Source organism: Drosophila navojoa, chromosome 2 (assembly GCF_054131105.1).
Source record: "Drosophila navojoa isolate 15081-1374.11 chromosome 2, UAZ_NAV_1.0, whole genome shotgun sequence".
NCBI classification, from domain to species: domain Eukaryota; kingdom Metazoa; phylum Arthropoda; class Insecta; order Diptera; family Drosophilidae; genus Drosophila; species Drosophila navojoa.
In genome coordinates this window covers 16,606,389-16,629,718 of record NC_142890.1, presented here as the reverse complement: position 1 = coordinate 16,629,718, position 23,330 = coordinate 16,606,389, and the positions used below count along the sequence as shown (strand labels likewise).

Genomic DNA, 23,330 nt, shown 5'->3' with positions numbered 1-23,330 from the left:
ACGCAGTTAAATCGATATTTGTATTAAATTTTAAGTTACATAACAGTTATAAAAGTGTTGTCTACTATGGAGAAAACTTACATAATCTATAAATTACACAAGTATTTAGGGCTTTAAAAGTATTTTGCCACTACACATAGAAAATTTTTCATAATTTATAGTATATAGATTTGATAGGATATATATTGATTATATAGTTGTTACTGGTAACAAGGTCAATCAAACACTAACACATACGCGCTCACACACAGCCACAACAACCACCAACAACAACAACATCAGTGTTAACAACAGCAAACAAATACCTGGAGTGCGCCTTCGATGGAGCAGCCCTCCACAAGCGCCGAGGCGGCCGCTGCCGCTGCGGCCGGCGGGCCGGATCCACGTCTGGAGTTGATGGGCTCGTTTGTCATCAAATCCCTTAAACTGAAGCCAGAGAAGTGGACGCGTGTCATCACGGTGGAGGAGCACAAGGGCATAATTAAAGAGTTTCTGGATCGAAATACACCTGTGGTGTTGATTATCATATTGACGCCCGCTGCGCAGCTGGTGCCCTCCACCACGTTTCCCCTTTCGCAGCTGAAGAGCAAAGGCATCTACTTTATCAAACGGTATGCCAAGCCCATACCACGTGAGAATTGTGGGAATTTCATCATTTTTGGCGACCTGGCCACACGCACAATCGACCAGCTGTCGGCTCTGGTCGAGGAGGTGCTGGTGCCGTTGCTCTCCAATGAGGATAACTACAGAAGCTGGCCCATCATGGTCGCGCAAGATGTGCAGAAACATGTGCACAGCTTGAAGAGCACCGTGCATCAGGTCAAGGGTCAGGTGAGCGGTGAAACCATACTGGCCATGCCCGTGGGCGTTGAGAAAATAGTTAAAGCCGCCAAGGAGCTGACCGAAACGCAGCATTGCCAGTTCGATCTATATCTGAAGAGTGCCATAGAGGGCGTGGTCATCAAGTGGGCGACTCAGATACACGAGGTCATCAAGGAGAGTCCAACAAACGCCTTTGCCAATGGCCAGAACCCCACGCCGCACACAGGTGAGCCTCAGCCGCGAGCTCTAGTCACACGTGCATATATTACTTTGTTGCTGTTATTTTTGGCACAGCTTTATTTATTATTTATTGATAAAATTCAAGTTTTGCAGTTGACGTTTGTTTTGATATATCCTAGCAACGTGCCGGCATTGGCCAAATTTGCATGTTTATTACCCGCTTGCCTAGCCTGTACCTGCCTGTGTGTCATATGGGTAAAAATGTCTTCAAAACTAGCTTTTATTATCTGTTTGGTGAATGGCGACATGCAACATTTCCTTATGTCAAAACTACAATTACTTTTTGGGCCTTTTTATTATCAGTCGACATCTATTCGTCTATAGTTCTTGCCATCTACAAGGCCTTACTTGAGGTCGATGACGGCAAAGCCTAAAGCGTTAATAGCCTAAAACCTATGCGATTTTTATTATTTTAAAAGTAAGCACACTTCGGAAGTTTTCTTTTCGTATACAACTACTAAATATAGAATCAATATTATTTAACATTCACTTATTGTAGTCATTAATAATACATTTTCCTTACGTTTTTACTAATACAATACTATGCTAAGTAAATTCATAATTTAGTTAATCGAATTACATTACTATGTTCGCCCCTTTCAACTTTCTCATAGAATTTACATTTTGGAACAATCGTCTTAAGAATCTATCCTTTATCTATGACCAATTGCGCAATGAGCGCATACGAGCCATGGCCCTAATATTGGAATACTCGTCGAGTGCTTACCATCCGTGCTTTCAGACGCTCTTCAAAAACGTTGTCACGGGTGAGTGCAGGCGTTTTAATGGCCCAACAGCATGCCATTGCTATTGAGTTTAGATATATACATATATATATATATATATTTGTCTATCTTTGCCTTTGGCATGCCAACAAACTGTTTTGAACTTGATTGGGCAATCGCAGCACTTGCCGAGGCAAAGGATATAACGCTCTATTTGAACCCATTGAAACGTCCACTGCATCAACTGGAGGAAATAGATTTTGCCGAATTCAAGCCTCTGCTAATACCTTTCATGCATACCGTATGCACGCTTTGGGGCAACTCACGCTACTATTGTCAGTCTGCGAAAATAACTGTACTTTTGCAGGAGATATGCAATTTGATTATACATCAGGTATGTATATATGTGCAGTATGAGTGGCAGGCAGTGTGCCAGAAAGTTTTTCACTTTGTTGATGGATAACGATGACAGTTGAAAAGGCAATCAATCAGCAATCAATAACTTAATTAGTTCGTAAAACAAATTGCCTTCCTGCAGAATGGATTAAATTAAAATTTAAATAAATAAATTCAGTCAACTGATTGATTATCATGTATATATTCATAAGTTAATCATATGCTACCTCTTTTATTCTAGGCTAAACGTTATTTGGATCCCTCGTCTATATTTCACAGCGACATAGACGAGGCCATGCAGCGCCTGACACTCTCTATACAGATATTAAAGTTCTTTCGGGAACTTTTTGACTATTACAAGGAGCGCTTGGCTGCCTTCTTTACGGAGCCTGAGGAGCGTCCACCGATTTTGTGGACTTTTCATCCAAATTCAGTTTTCAAGCGCTTTAATGCTTTCCTCGAGCGTTTGACAACAATTCAGTGGTATTTACAATCGAAAACTTAATTTAGTGTATATATACATATATGGTGTATTATATTTATAATTTTTGCAGGTTCTTCTTTACTGTGATTGAATTCCTGAAATTAGAGAAAGTCGAAATCGGTGGACTACGTGGCCGCCAGCTAAGCACCAGGATAACCGATGTCTATGTGGAGTTCAATCAATACTTCACGGCATTTGCATCGAAGAGCTATGATGTCCTAGATCCCGATGATCATGAGTTTGATGAGGACTTTAAGGGCTTCCAAACGCGCATTCTGGAGCTAGACATGAAGCTGGCCGCCATACTCTGTCAGGCATTCGATGATTGTCATAATCTAGAGAGTATATTTAAGGTGAGAATATATTTATACCATATTCCTTTGTTAAATACTCAAATACTGTACTCTTTACACAGCTTATAAGCATCGTGGGTAGCGTGTTAGATCGTCCGAAAATCAAAGAGGAATTCACACAGCGCTATGCGGAAATAGTTCGCATGCTCGACGATGAGATGACCGTCTGTGAGAATATTTATGACAAGCAAATGGAGTTAACCCGAGTCGGTGATACGTTATACCCGAACTACAATTGTCCCTCGGTGGCGGCCTTCATACGCTGGTGCTATCAGCTGGAGTGCCGCATTACCGCCCCCATCAAGAGCTTCAAGGCACTACAGCATGAGTGAGTTACACATAATTCTTGACAATTCTGGAAGAAGATGAACATGATCTAGAATGATAAATGTTAAATAACAATTAGGAAATTTGCTTATTTGCCTACCATATATAATAGCACCGAATCTTTCACAGCATAACTAAAACTGAAAAATCTCTGGAAATTGTGGAACGCTATGAGTGCTTAATGGCTAAATTAGGCGCCTGCAAGAGACAGTTCTTTGAGGATTGGTCCGTGCAGCTTGCTTCCCAAATTGAGGAGGATTTGAAAAAGTCGCTCATTTCACGCGATCAGCACAGTCATTCATTGATCCTCAACTTTAGTTCGACCCTGTTCTCCATACTGCGCGAGGTGCACTACATGCAGCAGATGAAAATTGATGGCATACCCGAGATTGCGATTGAGTTTGCAGAGAAGAGTGATGTCTTTCGTTCGTATACACTGAACCTCGAGAAGACCATCGATTGGTACAACAGCATACAGGAGGGCAGCTCACCAGTGGAGCTCAAGCTGATTGAGCCTGAGATTAAGATGATTGATGATCTAGTTGAAATTGGTGTGCATCAGCTCGTGTGGAATTCAGAAGGTGAGCAATCGAGCGATTTATCTATGATAAATAGTCTAATTATGATTTCCTCTTAGATATCATGAGCTATCTGGAGAAGTTACGTCAGCCGGTCGCTGCTTTGCGTAATCGCATGAATCACACCCAAGAGAATCTACGCCAGATACGCAAAATTATGGAGGTTTGGGCCAAACAGCCGCTGTTCGAGCGTCGCGATTGCAAAAAGGATTCGGTACTCTCCATCGATGAGCGACCAGATCGCACTGCTAAGCGCTATGCAGAAATCCAGGCAGCCTCTGTAGAGATACATAAACTGCTCCAGGATAATATGCTACAGTTCGATATGGCGGATAAGCAAAACGATCCCGTCTGGCTAAGCTATGTGGATTTTGTGGATAATATTGTGTACGAGAACATTCTGCGCACAGTGGGCGTGAGTGTGGGCTATCTGGCAGAGAATATGGATCCGGATAACAACTATGCACCGCTATTTGAGTCACGTCTGGAGCTGGTGGAGCCGAACTTGGTGTTCGTGCCCTCGTTAGACCCAGAGGACCCCATGGGCTTCAACAACATGCTTATTGAACTTATGCGCGACATTATGAAAATGGGCTCGCTGATTAAGCGGCTCAAGCCCAATGAGAAACGCAATTATGTGGAGCTGATCAAGGAGAATCAGGATATTATTGATATGCGACGGGAGATTCTTAATGGCGTCGACTTGGTCATGGAGGAGGCGTCCCGCTTCTGCCGTCAATTCGAGCGCTATTCGTACCTGTGGCTGGATGACCGTGAGGAGTGCATGGAATACTTTTTGGAGTATGGCCGGATGTTGGATCCAGACGAGATCGAGCTGCTGCAAATGAATGATCCAGCTGCACCGCCGCCCCCACAGCCATGTCAGCCCACAATTGAAGCTTTCCGAGAGCAGATAGACAATTACGAGTCGCTGTTCACCGAAATCGAGGATATACCCGCATTTCAGGTGTTCAGCTCCTGGTTTCAAGTGGATGTGCGACCCTTTCGACAGGCGCTGCTCAACACCGTCTGCAAGTGGGGCAATATGTTCAAGATGCACCTGGTAAACACTGTGACATCCAGCCTGATGGATCTCAGTCACTTTATACGCAAGGCCGACGAGGGCTTGCTGCAGACGGTGAAAGAGAAGGACTACGAGGGTCTGGTCAGCATCATGGCCTTTCTCATGCAGGTGAAGGAGCGTGCGGCCAATACGGATGAAATGTTCGAGCCCATGCAGGAAACAATCCAGCTGCTGAAATACTACGACATGGATATACCCGAGGAGGTGAATGTGCTGCTGCAGGAATTGCCGGAGCAGTGGGCAAACACCAAGAAGATAGCCACAACGGTGAAGCAACAGGTGTCGCCGCTCCAAGCAACCGAGGTGGTTAGCATACGGAATAAGATAACGCTCTTCGAGGCGCACATCCAGCTCTTCCGTGAGGTGTTCAAGCAGTACGACTTCTTTCGCTTCGATTGTAAAAATCCCTATTTACTAATGGACCGGATCAACGATGATATGTACCTCTGTGAGCGCGAAATGGGCGAGATACAAAAGTCGGGCAGTCTCTTTGAAGTGAATATTCCGGAGTTTAAGGTGCTCAAGCAATGCCGTAAGGAACTGCGCATGCTCAAGGTATTTACTGCGATATTGAATTCATCAACTAATTTTTTGCATGTTTCCTATATAATCCACTAAATCTACTAAATGTTTACCCTATGTACTGCATGCTACATTTGGAATTTTGAGCTTTTTAACTTTTTAACTAGCTATAAATCCTAACTTACGTCTATAGATCGATCGTAACTCTTGTTAACTAAACTAAAAATATATTATATCAATTAATCGCAGCAACTCTGGGATTACGTGAATATAGTGCAAACCAGCATTGAGGATTGGAAGACCACGCCCTGGCGTAAAGTCGACGTGGAGAACATGGACATTGAGTGCAAAAAGTTTGCCAAGGATATACGGTTGTTGGACAAGGAGATGCGTGTGTGGGATACGTTCATTAATCTGGAGTCGACGGTCAAGAATATGCTGACGTCGCTTCGAGCTGTCGGAGAGTTGCAAAATCCGGCCATACGCGAACGTCACTGGAATCAATTGATGAACTCCACCAAGGTCTATTTTTCAGTATATTTCTTCTTCTCACCTCTCATGCAGAGTTTTCTTGTGATTAATCTGGCATACTGTAAATAATTGATCGAAAATTTCTTTTTTTATGCTAGCACCAGCCCGTTTGTATAGCAATGAAAATCTATTTCTAATTCAAATAAGTAACTTTCTTATTTTTAATCCTAACTTGATTTTAAAGAGGCCCATGTGTATATATACTAGAGTTACGCCTCGACTGTACAGTTTCTTGTAAATACCATTTCATTCCAGAGTCTGGCCGCCTTGCCCAAGGAAGTGACCGTAAGTGCTATGCATGTTGTACAGAAATTCAAGTAGTAATCGTAGTTCAGCCATCTATGTATACACTGTATACCATTGAATATATAGTAACTGATAGATATGATAATGTATTCTCACAGGTAAAATTCATAATGGATCACGAGACCACACTGGCCGAGCTTCTGGGCTTGAACCTGCACGAATGCGAGGAGGAGGTGAAAAATATTGTGGATAAAGCGGTAAAGGAAATGTCCATGGAGAAGATATTGCGGGACTTGAACTCAACATGGTCCGCCATGGAGTTCGACAATGAGCTGCATCCGCGCACCGGCTGTAAACTCCTTAAGGCATCGGAAGAACTCATAGAGACGCTCGAGGAGAACCAGGTGTGCCTACAAAATTTAATAACATCCAAGTACATCGCCCATTTCCTCGAAGAAGTTTCAGCTTGGCAAAACAAATTAATGATTGCCGATCAAGTTATAACCGTTTGGTTTGAGGTGCAACGCACTTGGACCCATCTTGAGAGTATCTTCATGAGTTCGGAAGATATACGCAAACAGCTGCCGGTCGATTCGGACCGTTTCGATAATATCGATGCCGAATTTCGTATACTCATGGATGAGATGTCCGTCTCATCGAATGTGGTGGCATCAACCAATCGAGCTGGCCTGATCGAACGTCTGGAGCATTTGCAAAAGGAGCTAACGCTATGCGAAAAGGCACTGGCAGAGTATTTGGAAACAAAACGTTTGGCTTTTCCTCGTTTCTATTTTGTATCATCGGCCGATTTGCTCGATGTCCTTAGCAATGGCATACAGCCCGATATGGTTACCAAGCATCTCACAAAACTATTCGATTCGATAGCACGCCTCAAATTTAACCGCGATGCGGCCAATGAGATAGAGACAGCTTCTGGCATGTATGCCAAAGATGGCGAATATGTGGAGTTCAACGAGTTGGCCAGCATTCGTGGCCCGGTTGAAGTGTGGCTAAATCGCATACAAGCGGCAATGCGCGCCTCACTGCGTCATTATGTCACGGAAGCTGTTGTCGCTTATGAGGAAAAGCAACGTGAGCAATGGTTATTCGATTATCCTGCCCAGGTATCGCTGTGCGGCTCACAGATCTGGTGGTCCACCGAGGTGAACATTGCGTTCAGCCGTTTGGAGGAGGGCTACGACAATGCTATCAAGGATTATTATAAGAAACAAATCTCACAACTCAGTTTACTCATTACACTTCTGCTCGGCGAGCTGACCAAGGGGGATCGTCAGAAAATCATGACGATATGCACCATTGATGTGCACTCGAGAGATGTGGTCGCTAAGATGATTCAGGCCAAATTGGATTCAGGCTCGGCTTTTATGTGGCAATCGCAGTTGCGGCATCGTTTCGATGATGTGGAAAAGGATTGCTTTGCCAATATTTGCGATGCTGAGTTCCAGTATTGTCACGAATACTTAGGCAATACACCACGCCTGGTCATCACGCCGCTCACAGATCGCTGTTACATAACACTTACACAGAGCTTACACTTGGTGATGGGCGGTGGGCCAGCCGGGCCGGCCGGCACGGGTAAAACAGAGACAACCAAGGATCTGGGCCGGGCCATCGGCATCATGGTCTATGTATTCAACTGTTCCGAGCAGATGGACTACCAATCCTGTGGCAATATTTACAAGGGTCTTGCCCAGACGGGCGCCTGGGGCTGCTTCGATGAGTTCAACAGGATTACGGTGGAAGTACTCTCTGTTGTGGCAGTCCAGGTGAAGTCCGTCCAGGATGCCATACGCGATAAGAAGGAGAAATTTAATTTCATGGGCGAGTTTATCACGTGCGTGCCAACGGTGGGCATATTTATTACAATGAATCCGGGCTATGCCGGACGCACTGAGCTGCCGGAGAATCTGAAGGCACTGTTTCGCCCCTGCGCCATGGTAGTACCGGATTTTGAACTTATCTGCGAGATCATGTTGGTCGCCGAGGGATTTCAGGATGCACGCGTTCTAGCCCGAAAATTCATAACGCTCTATACGCTTTGCAAGGAACTGCTCTCCAAGCAGGATCACTATGACTGGGGCCTACGTGCCATCAAGTCGGTGTTGGTAGTGGCTGGATCGCTAAAGGTGAATATGCTGCCTCTTCATCTATTTGAGCTTTAAGCTAATTGTAAAACTCTAATAATTCTTACAGCGCGGTGATCCTGGCCGACCGGAAGAAGAGGTTTTGATGCGCGCTTTGCGCGACTTCAATATACCAAAAATCATAACAGATGATATGCCAGTGTTCATGGGGCTCATCAGCGATCTGTTTCCCGCTTTGGATGTGCCCCGCAAACGTGATCAGGACTTTGAACGCACCGTAAAACAAGCTGCCTCCGATTTGCTACTACAACCGGAAGATAATTTTATACTGAAAGTAGTGCAACTGGAGGAACTGTTGGAGGTACGTCATTCTGTATTCATTGTTGGCAATGCGGGCACCGGAAAAACCCAAGTGTGGAAGACGCTGCTGCGCACCTATCAGAACATCAAGCGGAAGCCCATATTCAATGACTTGAATCCAAAAGCGGTGACCAATGATGAACTTTTCGGCATTATCAACCCGGCGACGCGCGAATGGAAGGACGGACTGTTCTCAGTTCTGATGCGGGATCAGGCAAACATAACGGGTGATCAACCCAAATGGATTGTGCTCGATGGCGATATCGATCCCATGTGGATCGAGAGCTTAAATACCGTTATGGACGATAACAAAGTGTTGACTTTGGCCAGCAATGAGCGCATTGCGTTGACACCTTCGATGCGTTTGCTCTTTGAGATCTCCAATCTGAGAACAGCGACACCGGCAACTGTCTCCAGAGCTGGCATATTGTATATTAATCCTCAGGACTTGGGTTGGAATCCGTAAGTAGCAAAAGATCTAGAATACCAACATATATTGAACTGACTGAGTAGCTGACTGATATATTATCTAGAAGACTGATTAGTTAAATGAATGCTCCAACTGCTTATGAGATTGCTTTATATACCAATTGATAAGTTTCTAATTATTCGCTTCAATCTCTTTGCAGCTATGTGACCAGTTGGGTTGAAACGCGCAAAATTCCAGCCGAAAAGTCCAATTTGGTCATGTTATTCGATAAGTACATACCACCCTCATTGGACACGATACGCGTGCGTTTTAAAAAGATCACGCCTGTCGCTGAAATGGCCCACATACAAATGCTGTGCCATCTGCTAAACTGTTTTCTAATACCAGCTAACACGCCGGCCGACTGTCCAAAAGAGTGGCACGAATTGTATTTCGTTTTTGCCTGCATTTGGGCATTCGGTTCGGCCATGTTTCAGGATCAAGCCATTGACTATCGCGTGGAGTTCAGCAAATGGTGGGTAAATGAGTTCAAAACTGTAAAGTTTCCATCGGGTGAGTAGCAAAATCATTTGGAATTTCTCTGGGAAAACACGACGAACTAACAATGCGAATTGCACAATCCACAATATGCAGGTGGAACGGTTTTTGACTACTTTTTGGATAGCGAGACAAAGACTTTCTTGCCCTGGACCGAGAAGATAACGAAATTCGAGCTGGATTCGGACTTGCCGTTGCAAGCTGTGCTCGTGCATACCTCCGAGTCAATACGCTTGCGTTATTTTCTGGATTTGCTGATGGATAAGAAGCACCCGGTGATGCTAGTAGGCAATGCCGGCTGCGGCAAGACCGTACTGGTCAATGAGAAGCTTCAATCGCTTTCTGAGAATTACGCTGTCACCACAATACCATTCAATTTCTATACCACGTCCGAAATGTTGCAAAAGATACTCGAGAAGCCGCTGGAGAAGAAAGCGGGTCGCAACTACGGACCGCCTGGCAACAAGACCTTGATCTACTTTGTTGACGACATCAACATGCCCGAGGTGGACTGCTACGGCACCGTGCAGCCGCACACGCTCATGCGACAGCATCTCGACTATGGACACTGGTACGATCGCAATAAGCTGACCCTTAAGGATATACACAACTGTCAGTATGTGGCCTGCATGAATCCGACCTCGGGCAGCTTCACCATCAATCCACGTTTGCAGCGGCACTTCTGCGTGCTAGCCGTTAGCTTTCCGGGCACGGACTCCATCACGGTCATGTACTCGGCGATATTGTCGCAGCATTTTGCGAATGCCGAGCAAAAGTTCATGCCGATCGTGACGCGAATGACGCCCAATATAGTGGCGGCCACAATAGCCTTGCACAACAAGTGCCTGCAGGTGTTTCTACCCACGGCCATAAAATCCCACTATATCTTCAATCTTCGGGACATCAGCAATGTTTTTCAAGTGAGTATTCCATAGGATTTAGATGATTGCACTTATATTGATTGCACGTTATTCTGTTTGGCAGGGTCTTTTATTTAGCTCGACGGATTGCTTGACGAGCTCAACAGATCTTATACGTTTGTGGCAACACGAGACACAGCGTGTGTACTCCGATAAGCTAATCGATGATAAGGACATTGATAGCTTTACGAAAATGCAGCATGACATTGTCAAGAAGTCGTTCGAAGAAATTGACGAATCCGTTATATTCGACAAACCGAATATTTACTGTCATTTCGCTGGAGGAATTGGTGATCCTAAGTACATGCCCATCAAGGGTTGGCCTGAGCTTCACAAACTCCTTCAGGAAGCAATGTCATCGTATAATGATCTAGTCGCTGCCATGAATCTGGTGTTATTCGAGGATGCGATGATGCATGTCTGCAGGTAAGTTCGAGGCTTACAAATCTGCCAAACGATGTTTATATTTTACTGTTGTCTGATTCGCTTAGAATCAATCGCATATTAGAATCGCCGCGTGGCAGCGCTTTATTGGTTGGTGTTGGTGGCAGTGGAAAACAATCTCTAGCGCGCTTGGCAGCATTCATATCCAGCTTGGAGGTTGTGCAAATACAGCTGAAGAAGGGCTACGGTGTCAATGACTTAAAGGTCTGTCCCATTCATATATTCTTTGTGATTTCTAACAACTTCTAACTGTTTTTAACATATCTGCAATACTTAGAACGAGTTTTCCGGCTTGTATTTGAAAGCTGGCCTGAAAAATGTTAGCATAATGTTTTTAATGACGGACGCCCAGATACCTAGCGAGGATTTTCTTGTCTTAATCAACGATTTGTTAGCCACTGGCGAGATTCCAGATCTATTTCCGGATGACGAAATCGAGAACATAATCGCTGGTGTGCGTAATGAGGTCAAAGGTGCGGGACTGGTTGATACACGTGAAAACTGCTGGAAATTCTTCATCGATCGTGTGCGCAAGCAATTGAAGATAGTTCTGTGTTTTTCACCAGTGGGTTCAACATTGCGTGTTCGGTCGAGAAAATTCCCTGCCATCATCAATGCAACATCCATCAATTGGTTCCACGAATGGCCTCAGGAGGCACTCATCTCGGTCGCCATGAACTTTCTGGCCCAAAATAAAGTGCTGCCAGAGACTCATCGCGATTCTGTGGCCAAGTTCATGGCCTACGTACACACGTCGGTCAATACGACGTCCAAGGTTTATTTACAGAACGAACGTCGCTATAATTATACCACGCCCAAGAGTTATCTTGAGCAGATTAATCTCTATCTGAAGCTACTCAATCACAAGCACGAGGACTTGCAGAGCAAAATTGAGCGTTTGGAGAATGGACTGGAAAAGCTGCGCTCCACCGCAGTGCAGGTGGCGGATCTCAAGGTCAAATTGGCCGTGCAGGAGGTGGAGCTCAAGGAGAAGAATGACGCAGCGGATGCCTTGATCGAAATTGTGGGCATTGAAACGGAAAAAGTTCAAACGGAAAAAGCGGTTGCCGACGAAGAGGAAATGAAGGTCGCTTTGATAGCCGACGAAGTGAGCAAAAAGCAACGCGATTGCGAGGAAGATTTGCTCAAGGCTGAGCCCGCCCTCTTGGCCGCCCAAGAGGCGCTCAACACGCTCAATAAGGCCAACCTGACAGAACTCAAGAGCTTTGGCTCTCCACCGGGAGCGGTGACAAATGTGACCGCGGCCGTCATGGTGCTGCTGGCACCTGGGGGCAAACTGCCCAAGGATCGATCCTGGAAAGCGGCCAAAATTTCCATGGCCAAGGTGGATGCTTTTCTGGATGCCCTGATTAACTATGATAAGGAGAATATACATCCGGAAATTATTAAAGCCATACAACCCTATCTCAAGGATCCCGAATTTGAGCCCGAATTCGTCCGCTCCAAATCGGGCGCTGCAGCGGGACTCTGCGCCTGGGTCATCAATATTATTAAATTCTATGAGGTATACTGCGATGTGGAGCCGAAACGCAAGGCCTTGGCTGCAGCTAATGCTGAACTGGCAGCTGCACAGGACAAGTTGGCGGGCATCAAGCGCAAAGTCGCGGTAAGTACATAAATGAAGCTTATCAGAGATTGTATCTTAAATATTATCATATATTTTCAACTTCACAGAGTCTTGAAGAGCAGCTGGCCAAGCTGACAGCGGACTTTGAAAAGGCGATTGCGGATAAGCTGCGCTGTCAGCAGGAGGCGGATGCCACGCAGGCAACTATAGCGCTGGCCAATCGTCTGGTCGGCGGTTTGGCCAGCGAGAACGTGCGCTGGGCCGAGGCAGTCAATAAGTGAGTATTACTCCCACAATAGATCTCCATCAACCAATCTAAAAAAAACCCATTTCAGCTTCGTCAAGCAGGGCATTACCTTACCCGGCGATATACTACTCATTACCGCCTTCATTTCCTATGTCGGTTGTTTTACGAAGGGTTTTCGCATTGATCTCTTGCAAAAGATGTGGACACCCTTTCTTAAGAGCATTGATCCCCCCATACCCACAACTGAGAATCTTGATCCGCTGACTCTGCTTACCGATGACACGACCATTGCCATCTGGACAAACGAGGGTCTGCCCAGTGATCGCATGTCCATTGAGAATGCAACAATATTGTCTAACTCGGATCGCTGGCCGCTCATGATTGACCCTCAGTTACAGGGCGTCAAGTGGATTAAGCAGAAGTATGGCGAGGAGCTAAAAGTCATACGGCTGGGTCAACGCAACTATTTGGATATCATCGAGAAGTCCATTAATACCGGCATAACGGTGCTGATCGAGAATATCGATGAGAATCTAGATCCCGTTTTGGACTCTCTACTCGGACGCAATCTTATCAAGAAGGGCAAGTGAGTGCAGAGTCGCTTATTCAATGCAAGTGAATACTTCTAACACCCTTTGTCTTGCAGAGCTATCAAGATCGGTGACAAGGAGATCGAGTACAATTCCACATTTCGTTTAATTCTACACACTAAACTAGCTAATCCGCACTATAAACCAGAAATGCAAGCACAGACTACACTAATCAATTTTACTGTCACTCGAGATGGACTGGAGGATCAACTGCTCGCCGAAGTTGTGAAGGCTGAACGTCCAGACTTGGAAGATCTGAAAGCTGAGTTGACTAAGCAGCAGAACGATTTTAAGATTATGCTGAAGAAGCTGGAAGATGATTTGCTCTCGCGCCTATCATCAGCGGGTGAGAATATTTTAGGTGACACCGCATTGGTCGAAAACCTGGAGACAACCAAAAGCACAGCTTCGGATATTGAAGAGAAAGTGGCGGAGGCTAAAATCACGTCGAAGGAAATCGATAAGGCTAGGGAATACTACAGGCCAGCTGCTGCCCGAGCTAGTCTCTTATACTTTATACTCAACGAGCTAAACACCATCAATCCGATCTATCAGTTTTCATTGAAGGTTTGTTTAGCAGCAAATAATTAAATTCTGAAGTTAATAATCCTCTCTCCCGCAGGCTTTTAGTGTAGTGTTCCAAAAGGCCATAGCCAAGGCTGAACCGAGCGAAACTTTGGCATTGCGCGTTTCAAATCTGATCGATTGTATTACGTATTCGGTCTTTCAGTATACTTCGCGTGGTCTTTTTGAATGCGACAAGCTCATCTTTGCCTCGCAAATGACTTTTCAGGTAAGCCACGCCGAAGGTCAATAGATTCCTTTATTGAAGCTTCTCCGTTTTTTTTTTCGAACAGATACTGCTGATGAACGAGGAGCTCTCATCCGCGGAACTGGACTTCCTACTCCGCTTCCCGATAAAGCCACATGTGACAAGTCCTGTGGATTTCTTGAGCAATCAATCGTGGGGCGGAATTTGCAGTCTAGCGTCCAAAGATGAGTTTCGGAACTTGGATCGGGACATAGAGACATCATCGAAACGCTGGAAAAAGCTCGTGGAATCTGAGCTGCCGGAGAAGGAGAAGTTTCCGCAGGAATGGAAGAATAAAACCGCCTTGCAGCGTCTCTGCATGATCAGAGCTCTGCGACCCGATCGCATGACCTATGCTCTAGCGTAAGTATTTTCTATGATAATGAAAATGGAATTTTGATGACATTCACTTAATTTCACAGCGACTTCATTGAAGAGAAACTTGGCTCCAAGTATGTGGAGAATCGCGCAATGGAGTTTGCCAAGTCGTACGAAGAGGCTAGCCCATCCACGCCCATCTTCTTTATACTCTCACCAGGTGTCAATCCCCTGAAAGACGTTGAAGCTTTAGGCAAGCAACTAGGCTTCTCCATGGACCTGGGCAACTTTCACAATGTGTCCCTGGGCCAGGGCCAGGAATCGATTGCTGAGGCAGCTATGGATACGGCAGCCAAAAGTGGTCATTGGGTTGTACTCCAGAACATTCACTTGGTGCGCAAGTGGCTACCCATGCTGGAGAAGAAATTGGAACACTATGCCGATGGCTCACATCCAGACTATCGCATGTTCCTGAGCGCAGAGCCTGCCTCAACGCCATCGGCGCATATAATACCACAGGTTAGTGGGATGGGATGCGCTTTAAATGAAGTGAGTAAATAAATTATTTTCTTTTTCAGGGCATCTTGGAGTCCTCCATAAAGATCACCAACGAGCCGCCAACGGGCATGTTGGCCAATCTGCACAAGGCCCTGGACAATTTCACACAAGAAACTCTGGAGATGTCTGGCAAGGAGGCCGAATTCAAGGCCATTCTCTTTTCGCTGTGCTATTTCCATGCTGTGGTAGCTGAGCGCCGCAAATTCGGCGCCCAGGGCTGGAACAAGATCTATCCCTTCAATGTGGGCGACTTGAATATCAGCGTATCAGTGCTGTATAACTACTTGGAGGCGAATGCCAAGGTACCGTGGGAGGATTTGCGTTATCTATTCGGTGAGATTATGTATGGTGGTCACATTACTGACGACTGGGACAGACGCTTGTGCATCACCTATTTGGAGGAGTATATGCAGCCGGATCTGGTTGACGGCGAGCTATTCCTGGCGCCCTCCTTTCCCGCCCCACCCAACACGGATTATGTGGGCTATCACAATTATGTGGATGAAATGATGCCGGCCGAGTCGCCCTACCTGTATGGCCTGCATCCCAATGCAGAGGTTGGCTTCCTGACTACCCGAGCGGAGAACATCTTTCGCACCGTCTTCGAGATGCAGCCGCGGGACGCAGGTGCTGGCGGTGGTGCCACAGTAACGCGCGAGGACAAAGTCAAACAGATTGTGGACGAGATCATCGAGAAGTTGCCTGAAGAATTTAATATGGTCGAGATTATGAACAAAGTGGAGGAGCGTACGCCCTATGTGATTGTGGCATTCCAGGAATGCGAGCGCATGAACTACCTGACCAGCGAAATGAAACGCAGCCTGAAGGAGCTCGATCTTGGCTTAAAGGGCGAATTGACCATCACATCAGACATGGAGGTGCTCGAGAATTCGTTATTTTTGGACCAGGTGCCGCCGATATGGACACAACGTGCCTATCCCTCGCTGCTGGGGCTCAACAATTGGTTTATCGATTTGTGCCTGCGCCTGCGAGAGCTAGAAACATGGTCCACCGATTTTGTGGTATGCCGACCCGACCCGACCCAACCAGTTTGCAAATATTTATGCTTTTTGTTTTGTGTCCCGATTGCAGCTACCCTCCTGCGTCTGGCTGGCGGGCTTCTTTAATCCCCAATCACTGCTAACGGCCATCATGCAGAGCACGGCGCGACGCAACGAGCTGCCGCTGGACAAGATGTGCCTGCAGTGTGACGTGACCAAAAAGCAGAAGGAGGAATTTACGTAAGTGCCGGTCGACAAAGAGCGACACACACGACTTTATTGAAACGCAATTTTAATTGACTTTGGCGCTGACCCCCAGCTACGCGAAACAGATATCAGTAGACTTGTGACCGATTTTAAAACCATTGTCTGGCATTGCATTGGAGATGCCCGTTCGGCGGCACTCAATAGGACATATATTGGTATATATGCGTGTAAATTATAATTCTTCTCCGGCTGCGGAAAGGCCTTCATCAGGGTGGGAACGGGATGTCTATGTATTATGGTTACTGCACCAGTTTGTGACCGATAGCTTTAAAACGGCTAAGTGCTCAGTACTGACAACCCAATTAGGCGACACAGACTCACACACACATAAGCATACCTTACTCTAATCATTGCTAGAGAGGAGCTCATGAGCGATTGCAATAAGCTCGTGCTGGCTAAGATTTTGTAAAGTCGTGCTGAGTCGTGAAACTTGATTGAGTTAAGCTCTTGGCTAGCTTGTAAATACTGTGTAGAGTCGGCTGAGTCACCAGCACTCAGCTAAGCTCGTGCTAATATACTCAGGAACCATTCTATTTATAATCCGTGTTTTATCATCTTAAGATCTCTATGGGTTTTCATTAAGCCGTTCCCTAACCCATCGTGTTAGACCGTCTTATTGAACACGACACGTGCTCAGCACTACTCCTCGTATCAACTATGTAACTATGTAAATCTACATGACTTGTGTCAATACTTACACTGAGAAGATAGTGTAAACAGCGGCTCATCCGGCCAACGGCTTCAAGCTGAGTCTAATAATAGATGTAATGCTATGCCATGAGGGCTAATTTTAGACACAGCACCAGTACACACACAGAGAATATTTATAAATAGCTATTAATAATAAAGTGTAATTAACAATTGTCTATTTGCCGACTGTCGATTCTTGAGTCTTGATTGTTGATAGTTGATACACGGATTGCTTATTAAGTGGCGCCCAGATTCTCGTATTTTGAATTTGGCGTCAGACAGAGGCGCCCCACTAATTGGCGAGCTTAGTGAATAATCCATGCTTATTCGATATCAATTGCAAATCTCTGTCTGAATTTAATTACAGTACGGCACCGCGGGACGGCTGCTGTGTGCATGGCATCTATATGGAAGGCGCCAGATGGGATATACAGCAGGGCATTATTATGGAATCACGTCTCAAAGAACTATATCCCTCAATGCCAGTGATCAATATTCGGGTGAGTTTGTAATTCAAATGCCGAAAAGCGAATTCTAAAATAGAAATAGAAATACCTATTTGAATTTGGAACGGATCTGTGGCGTCTAAAAAGCGGCGCATGTTTGCATAAATCCAATTCTAAATATCCATATATGCATCTCTCCACCCCCGCAGGCCATTACCCAAGACAAGCAGGACATGAGGAACATGTACGAATGCCCTGTCTACAAGACACGCACCCGTGGCCCAACCTATGTGTGGACCTTCAATCTCAAGACCAAGGACAAGCCAGGCAAATGGACACTGGCGGGCGTTGCTCTGCTTCTGCAGACTTAAGTTTAACCTAATTTATTGGACAACAATTAATTTATTCGAATATATTTCTAGTTTTTTTCTTATATTGTTAGCATACTAGAGTAGCGAATCAAATTTTATTCTTCCATCTGGTGAAACTTTTTAAGCAAAAAACTTATGTAGAAATTCGACAAAAAAGATTTTGTGACCTTAGTAGATATCTCACAAATTTTTTCATTATTCTAAGCACATGTTTTTTCTCAAATAAAATCACTTTCTTCGTAGGAATGCCTTAGGCGCACTAGCATAAAACCCGAAATCCAAACTCGTATTATTTACACAGGGTATCAAAGTTATTTTATGGGTGTGAACATCATAAACAATAATATGTATTAATTGCTTGTGAATTGCATTGCAGGAGCATATATAAACAAATGTGTTGATTGTTTACTTTCGAGCGGAATGTGTAAAAAATCCCAAGAAAAACCAGAAAGTACATTTAATGTTTAAAGAGCATGCACCTTGTGCCATTAGTCAGAGTATTTTGATAATACTTAAAATAATATAATCTAAATGTCTTGAATGAGTTGTGAGATAATCGTGGTCTATATGTAAAATACGTCTGTCTATAAGTAAGCTGATAAGACAGAAAAAAAAACTTCCACAGACGCACAAAAATGTGAATCTAAATCAAAAATCAAATGCGTCGCGCTTTCATAAATAACGATCTGCACAGACACGCACACATGGATGTACATATGAATATATGTATTTAAAAATCGCCAGCAAAAGAAAATAAATATAAAAGAAATATTTGAGCATCAAAGGAAATTCATAGACGACGAGTGGACTGAACTCGTGGTCGTCGCCAAAAAAAAAGTATGCACATACATATATAATAAAGAAAATAAAACAATTTTCAAATATTTCTTTTCTGACGAAATTTGAACGATGCCAGCGAACAGTATCAAGCAAAACGTGAACGTGAACCAATTAACGAAAAAATTGAGCAAAAAATACCCAAAAACAAAAAAAAAGCCGAACTCAAAATTTCAGATGTGACGACTGACTGCATGAAATACATAAATAATTCAAATAATTATAAAAAATATACAAACAAAAGCCACCAAGGGGGCTGGGGAATGTGACGCGTGACCCGCCTACAGAGCTATCGATCAAGCGATCAAACGAGCGATCGATCGAGCGGCTGTACCAGCAAGTACACACACATACACACACGTTAACCCAAACACACATAGAATACGGTGGAACACACACACACACACACACACAGTAAAGAAATAAAATAAAATAAAGGCAAAATGTACAAAGCAAACGAAAAGAAAACTGAAGACGACGACACGAGCGTAAATCAATTTTAGCATGGAAAAAAATTCTATAAAACTAACAGACACTGTGTGGTCGGACATCATTCGTGTGCGCTACGACGAGCCAGCCCAAAGCCAAAGCCAAAGCCAAGATAGCCAGCCCGATAGCCAGCGAGTCACACAGTCACACAGTCAGACTGTCAGTCAGCCAATCAGTTAGTCAGTCAGTCACTGATTTTGATTGATTATTGAACCCCAAACTCGAAACTGAAAATTCGAACGTGCCTTTCGGTTCTCAGTGTATGTTTGTGTACGTGTGTGTGTGTGCGTGAACGTGTGACTGTGTGTGTGTACACACATAGTTATCTCTGTATCTAACAGCAGCAGCCGCAGCAGCCACAGCAGCCACAGCAGCCGCAACCGCATCCAGCTTCAGTCTCATCCGTCAGTCGAACGGCCAGAGTCAGTGTCAGAGCTAACTCGCTCTCCCTGTCTCACTCTCTCTCCGCATCACTCTCGTTCGCTCGCTCTGTGAATCTATCTCGCTTACCCACTGGCTGGAGGATATCTTTGCGCTTGGTTCAGTTTCAGTTCGCATTTGGACGCGGCCTCGCCGACGTGTGTAAACGGAATCAGTGCGTGCACATACTTATAGCAACGACTGTGTCGCGTATTTAACAAATAACAAAACTAACAAATTAAATTAGTGAATATAGTAATATATACACGTGTCTGAAGTTCAGTGACAAGCTATATTCTTAGAAAGTATATATAGCCCAGCATAAATACTTATAAAGTATACGGCATATATACATATATATATACAAGCGTATATAGTTATCGTGCAAAACAAAAATCTAGCGCCGCATAAATAATACTTCTATCTACATATATACACGCACGATTTTAACCCGCAAAGTTCACGCGCCGCATCTCAATAAATATAAATATATAAAATTGTGCGACCGAGTTTTTAGTTCTTTGCTGGTGTGATAGATAATAGCGAACTCATCTTGAGAGGCACATCGCAAAATAAATATACACAATACATATATTTTAAATATATATACATATAGATATATATATATTTTATTTATATATATATTTATATAAATCAATCTACATAAATTACAACAGAATGAAGCTGTTTGCAGTATTCTTGGCATGTAAGTATTCATATCATCCGCTTATACATTTGATAAGTTTTTTTTTTTTTTAATTTTTTTATTAGCTCATTCAAATTTAATGGGTTTTACTTAGTGAATTATAAATTTCCCGGTATAATATCGCAAATCAGTTGAGAACATCTAACAAAATTCATGTAATGCTTCCCAGAAATTGTAATTTAATTTATGTGGCACCTAACACTGCGCAACAAGAACATTTAAACTCTTACCCAGTTATCATTAACTGCAATATTTTCAAGAATTTTCTAAATTTTAAAATTCTATCTGACATATTTCGTGAAAAATCGCGTTAAAGTAAAAAATAGAGAAAAAAAAATGAAGGAATTTTGTATATAAATATTGTATTTTGTATTTTATTTACCTTTATATTTTATTTTTATTGCTGACTTTTGGTATTATATATGTATATGATTCATATATTATTTATTTACAATACAGTGACAGTTGTGATTATTTTTTAATTTTTGCAATCAATTCAATACTTAAAATTTCCAAAGCAACAACAGAACTGACCTATTTACGCATTGATACTGAAATATATGCAGGGAAATATAATTTACATTATTCTTCAATATTAAATTTTTCTATAGAAGGCAAAAATATGAATAAAAATATTTATATTTATTTTTTATATAATTTAATTATTAATAATATAACAAATATATTATTTGATTAGTTGGCCTATTAGTTAATGAGTGCTAATAGCAAAACGTAAATACTTCGTAGTCAGAGCTGCCTGTGCCAGGTAATAATTGAGTATTATTGTCGAACTGTCCGGCCGGCCAATGGCATGGCAGACAGGCTGGCGTCTAGAAAAAATGGGCGTACGATCGAATCGATGGATTGAGTTTTTTCTATTGATGATATCATATTGGGTGGATCGCATTGGCATGCAGAGCACGTTGCCAGGCAGCGATTGCTTCTTCTTGTTCCTCTTTTGCTCATTGCTGATTGTGTGTTCCGCTTAACTAACTATTATGGCCATTGTGTTTATTTATAGTGACGCTCTACGCGCTGACACTGGTGCAGTGCCTCAGCCTGCCCGATCCGAATGTGAAGTGCAACATGGAGTGCGATACGCAGGAGAATCAATTTATATGCGCGGCGGATGACAAAGGAGTCACCAAAACGTATCGCAATGTTTGTATCATGAAGACCGAGAATTGCCTACAGAATGCAAGTGAGTTAGCATATTATATAGAGGAAATTTAGAAATTCTATATTGAATTATATATATATTTTTATATTTTCTCTTTAGACTTTCAGAAGATCAGCGACAAGGAGTGTCCATAGATGCTAGAGCCAAGTCCCAGTTTTGACAGTGCGCAGATTTAGAACGATGACAAAACTCATCAAACTTTCAGTTCTTGCGTGGTATTTGTGTGTGATATTTTTAAGTTGTGCTGCAGCAGAATACAAAACACGCCCCTCCCTTTAATGCCCCTTACACTACCAACATATGCCCCATCCCAAGCTACAAATATGTAATACATATATAATGATAATATATTTTGTAATTATTAATTTTAAAATATTTAATAAAGTAATATACATACAGTAAACACTCATGCAATCTGTCTTGAATAACAGTGAACTCACGTACTCACATATGTAAATACAGCTTGTTACCCGGGGGAGGATTCGCTTACAACGACACTTCGTGATCTATTATAAATGATGACTTCATCTCATTTTTTTTTTTTTCATTTTTACCCCAACACATCTGCCTTTTATTTTTATTTCCTTCTAATCTCTGGCCAAACGGTTTTGAACTATAGCTCTGAAAATTCAATTAAATCATCTGCCTTGTTTAGCAAATCATATACTGATAATCCCCATCAACCCATACACGCGCGCATCCAAACACTCACACAGACTCAGACAGACTCAAACGCGTTGCTACGCATCACGTGTTGAACAAAACTGAATGGATTCGACGTCAGAGTTTGTTCACTTGGCTCCAAAGTCAAAACAAATACGAACATTTTACGCCTACTTAGCACATTAGTATTAGCTCAATTGGTTATTTATATAACAGTGAGTAGACACTTCAGATTGTGTACTAAGAAATAATCTAGAACAATGTAAGAAGCAATAGAAATTCCTCTCCGTAAGTAAATAAGTGTGCGCAATGTGACTTTGACATATTTATTGTCAATTTAAAATAGGGAATCATAAAATAATAATATAAGCTATATTATTGCTAGGTAACAGAGCATCAAAAAGAAAAAACAAATGAAATAAAAATGAAAACTCCAAAAGCCCACGCCTCATTAGGAGTGAGTCAGACAAGGTAATTCTTTAATACATAATTTTTTATTGAGGCCTTTAAGATTTAATGTGAAAAATATTTATTAAGTGAATATCATTCAGACATACATATAGAAATTATTATTTTTTTTTTATAAATTGAATATGTTTTATGTTTTTAATTTTTAAATATGTATATTATATATATTTATTTATTTAAAAATATTTCCTACCTAAAATAAAAGGCAATATAAAATATATTTACGTTATTAAAACATTACAAGTAAATATCGTTTTTTTTTCTGTTTTTAGTATGCCTAAAAATTATGAAAAAATCATATAATATAATATATTTTTAGATACAAGAATAACAACATAACTAAAACGTCTATATTCATATTTCATAGTAAATTCAACTGGATATAGCAATTTGACTTTTTGAATAAGCTTATGCTTGGTTGGGGTAAGAATAGCATCCCCTAAAAGCTCGTCGCGTAGTAAAAGCTCCTCCAAGCGCTGCGTGAGCGTGAGTGGTGGGCGTGTGTGTGTGTGTGTGTGTATGTGTATGTGCGTGATGCTTTCGTCCATGGGGCGCGCGCAAACTTTTCGCATCTTG

At 42.9% G+C, this 23,330-nt stretch overlaps 2 protein-coding genes across 3 annotated transcripts; both read left to right on the top strand.

Annotated features, from left to right (window-relative positions):
* The first annotated feature begins 173 nt into the window (after window positions 1-173).
* On the top strand, window positions 174-19,071 carry Dhc93AB (Dynein heavy chain at 93AB). Of its 2 annotated transcripts, XM_018113560.3 has the most exons (27): window positions 174-1,048; window positions 1,677-1,829; window positions 1,970-2,181; window positions 2,425-2,666; window positions 2,738-3,020; window positions 3,083-3,348; window positions 3,477-3,928; window positions 3,985-5,564; window positions 5,781-6,053; window positions 6,318-6,347; window positions 6,467-8,455; window positions 8,523-9,235; window positions 9,403-9,755; window positions 9,837-10,660; window positions 10,725-11,086; window positions 11,152-11,308; window positions 11,382-12,731; window positions 12,800-12,969; window positions 13,028-13,525; window positions 13,586-14,096; window positions 14,152-14,322; window positions 14,387-14,703; window positions 14,763-15,177; window positions 15,237-16,238; window positions 16,309-16,457; window positions 17,542-17,674; window positions 17,830-19,071. In XM_018113560.3, the coding sequence occupies exons 1-27, from the start codon at window positions 322-324 to the stop codon at window positions 17,989-17,991; spliced, it is 13,494 nt and encodes a 4,497-aa protein (XP_017969049.1). In that variant the 5' UTR covers window positions 174-321; the 3' UTR covers window positions 17,992-19,071. The 2 variants fall into 2 exon arrangements, with proteins under 2 accessions (XP_017969049.1, XP_017969050.1); XM_018113561.2 differs by lacking the exon at window positions 6,318-6,347.
* A 164-nt stretch (window positions 19,072-19,235) lies between these two features.
* On the top strand, window positions 19,236-22,032 carry peg (pegasus). The gene is made up of 3 exons (XM_018113565.3): window positions 19,236-20,443; window positions 21,465-21,644; window positions 21,723-22,032. The coding sequence occupies exons 1-3, from the start codon at window positions 20,416-20,418 to the stop codon at window positions 21,755-21,757; spliced, it is 243 nt and encodes an 80-aa protein (XP_017969054.1). The 5' UTR covers window positions 19,236-20,415; the 3' UTR covers window positions 21,758-22,032.
* The last annotated feature ends 1,298 nt before the right edge of the window (window positions 22,033-23,330 follow it).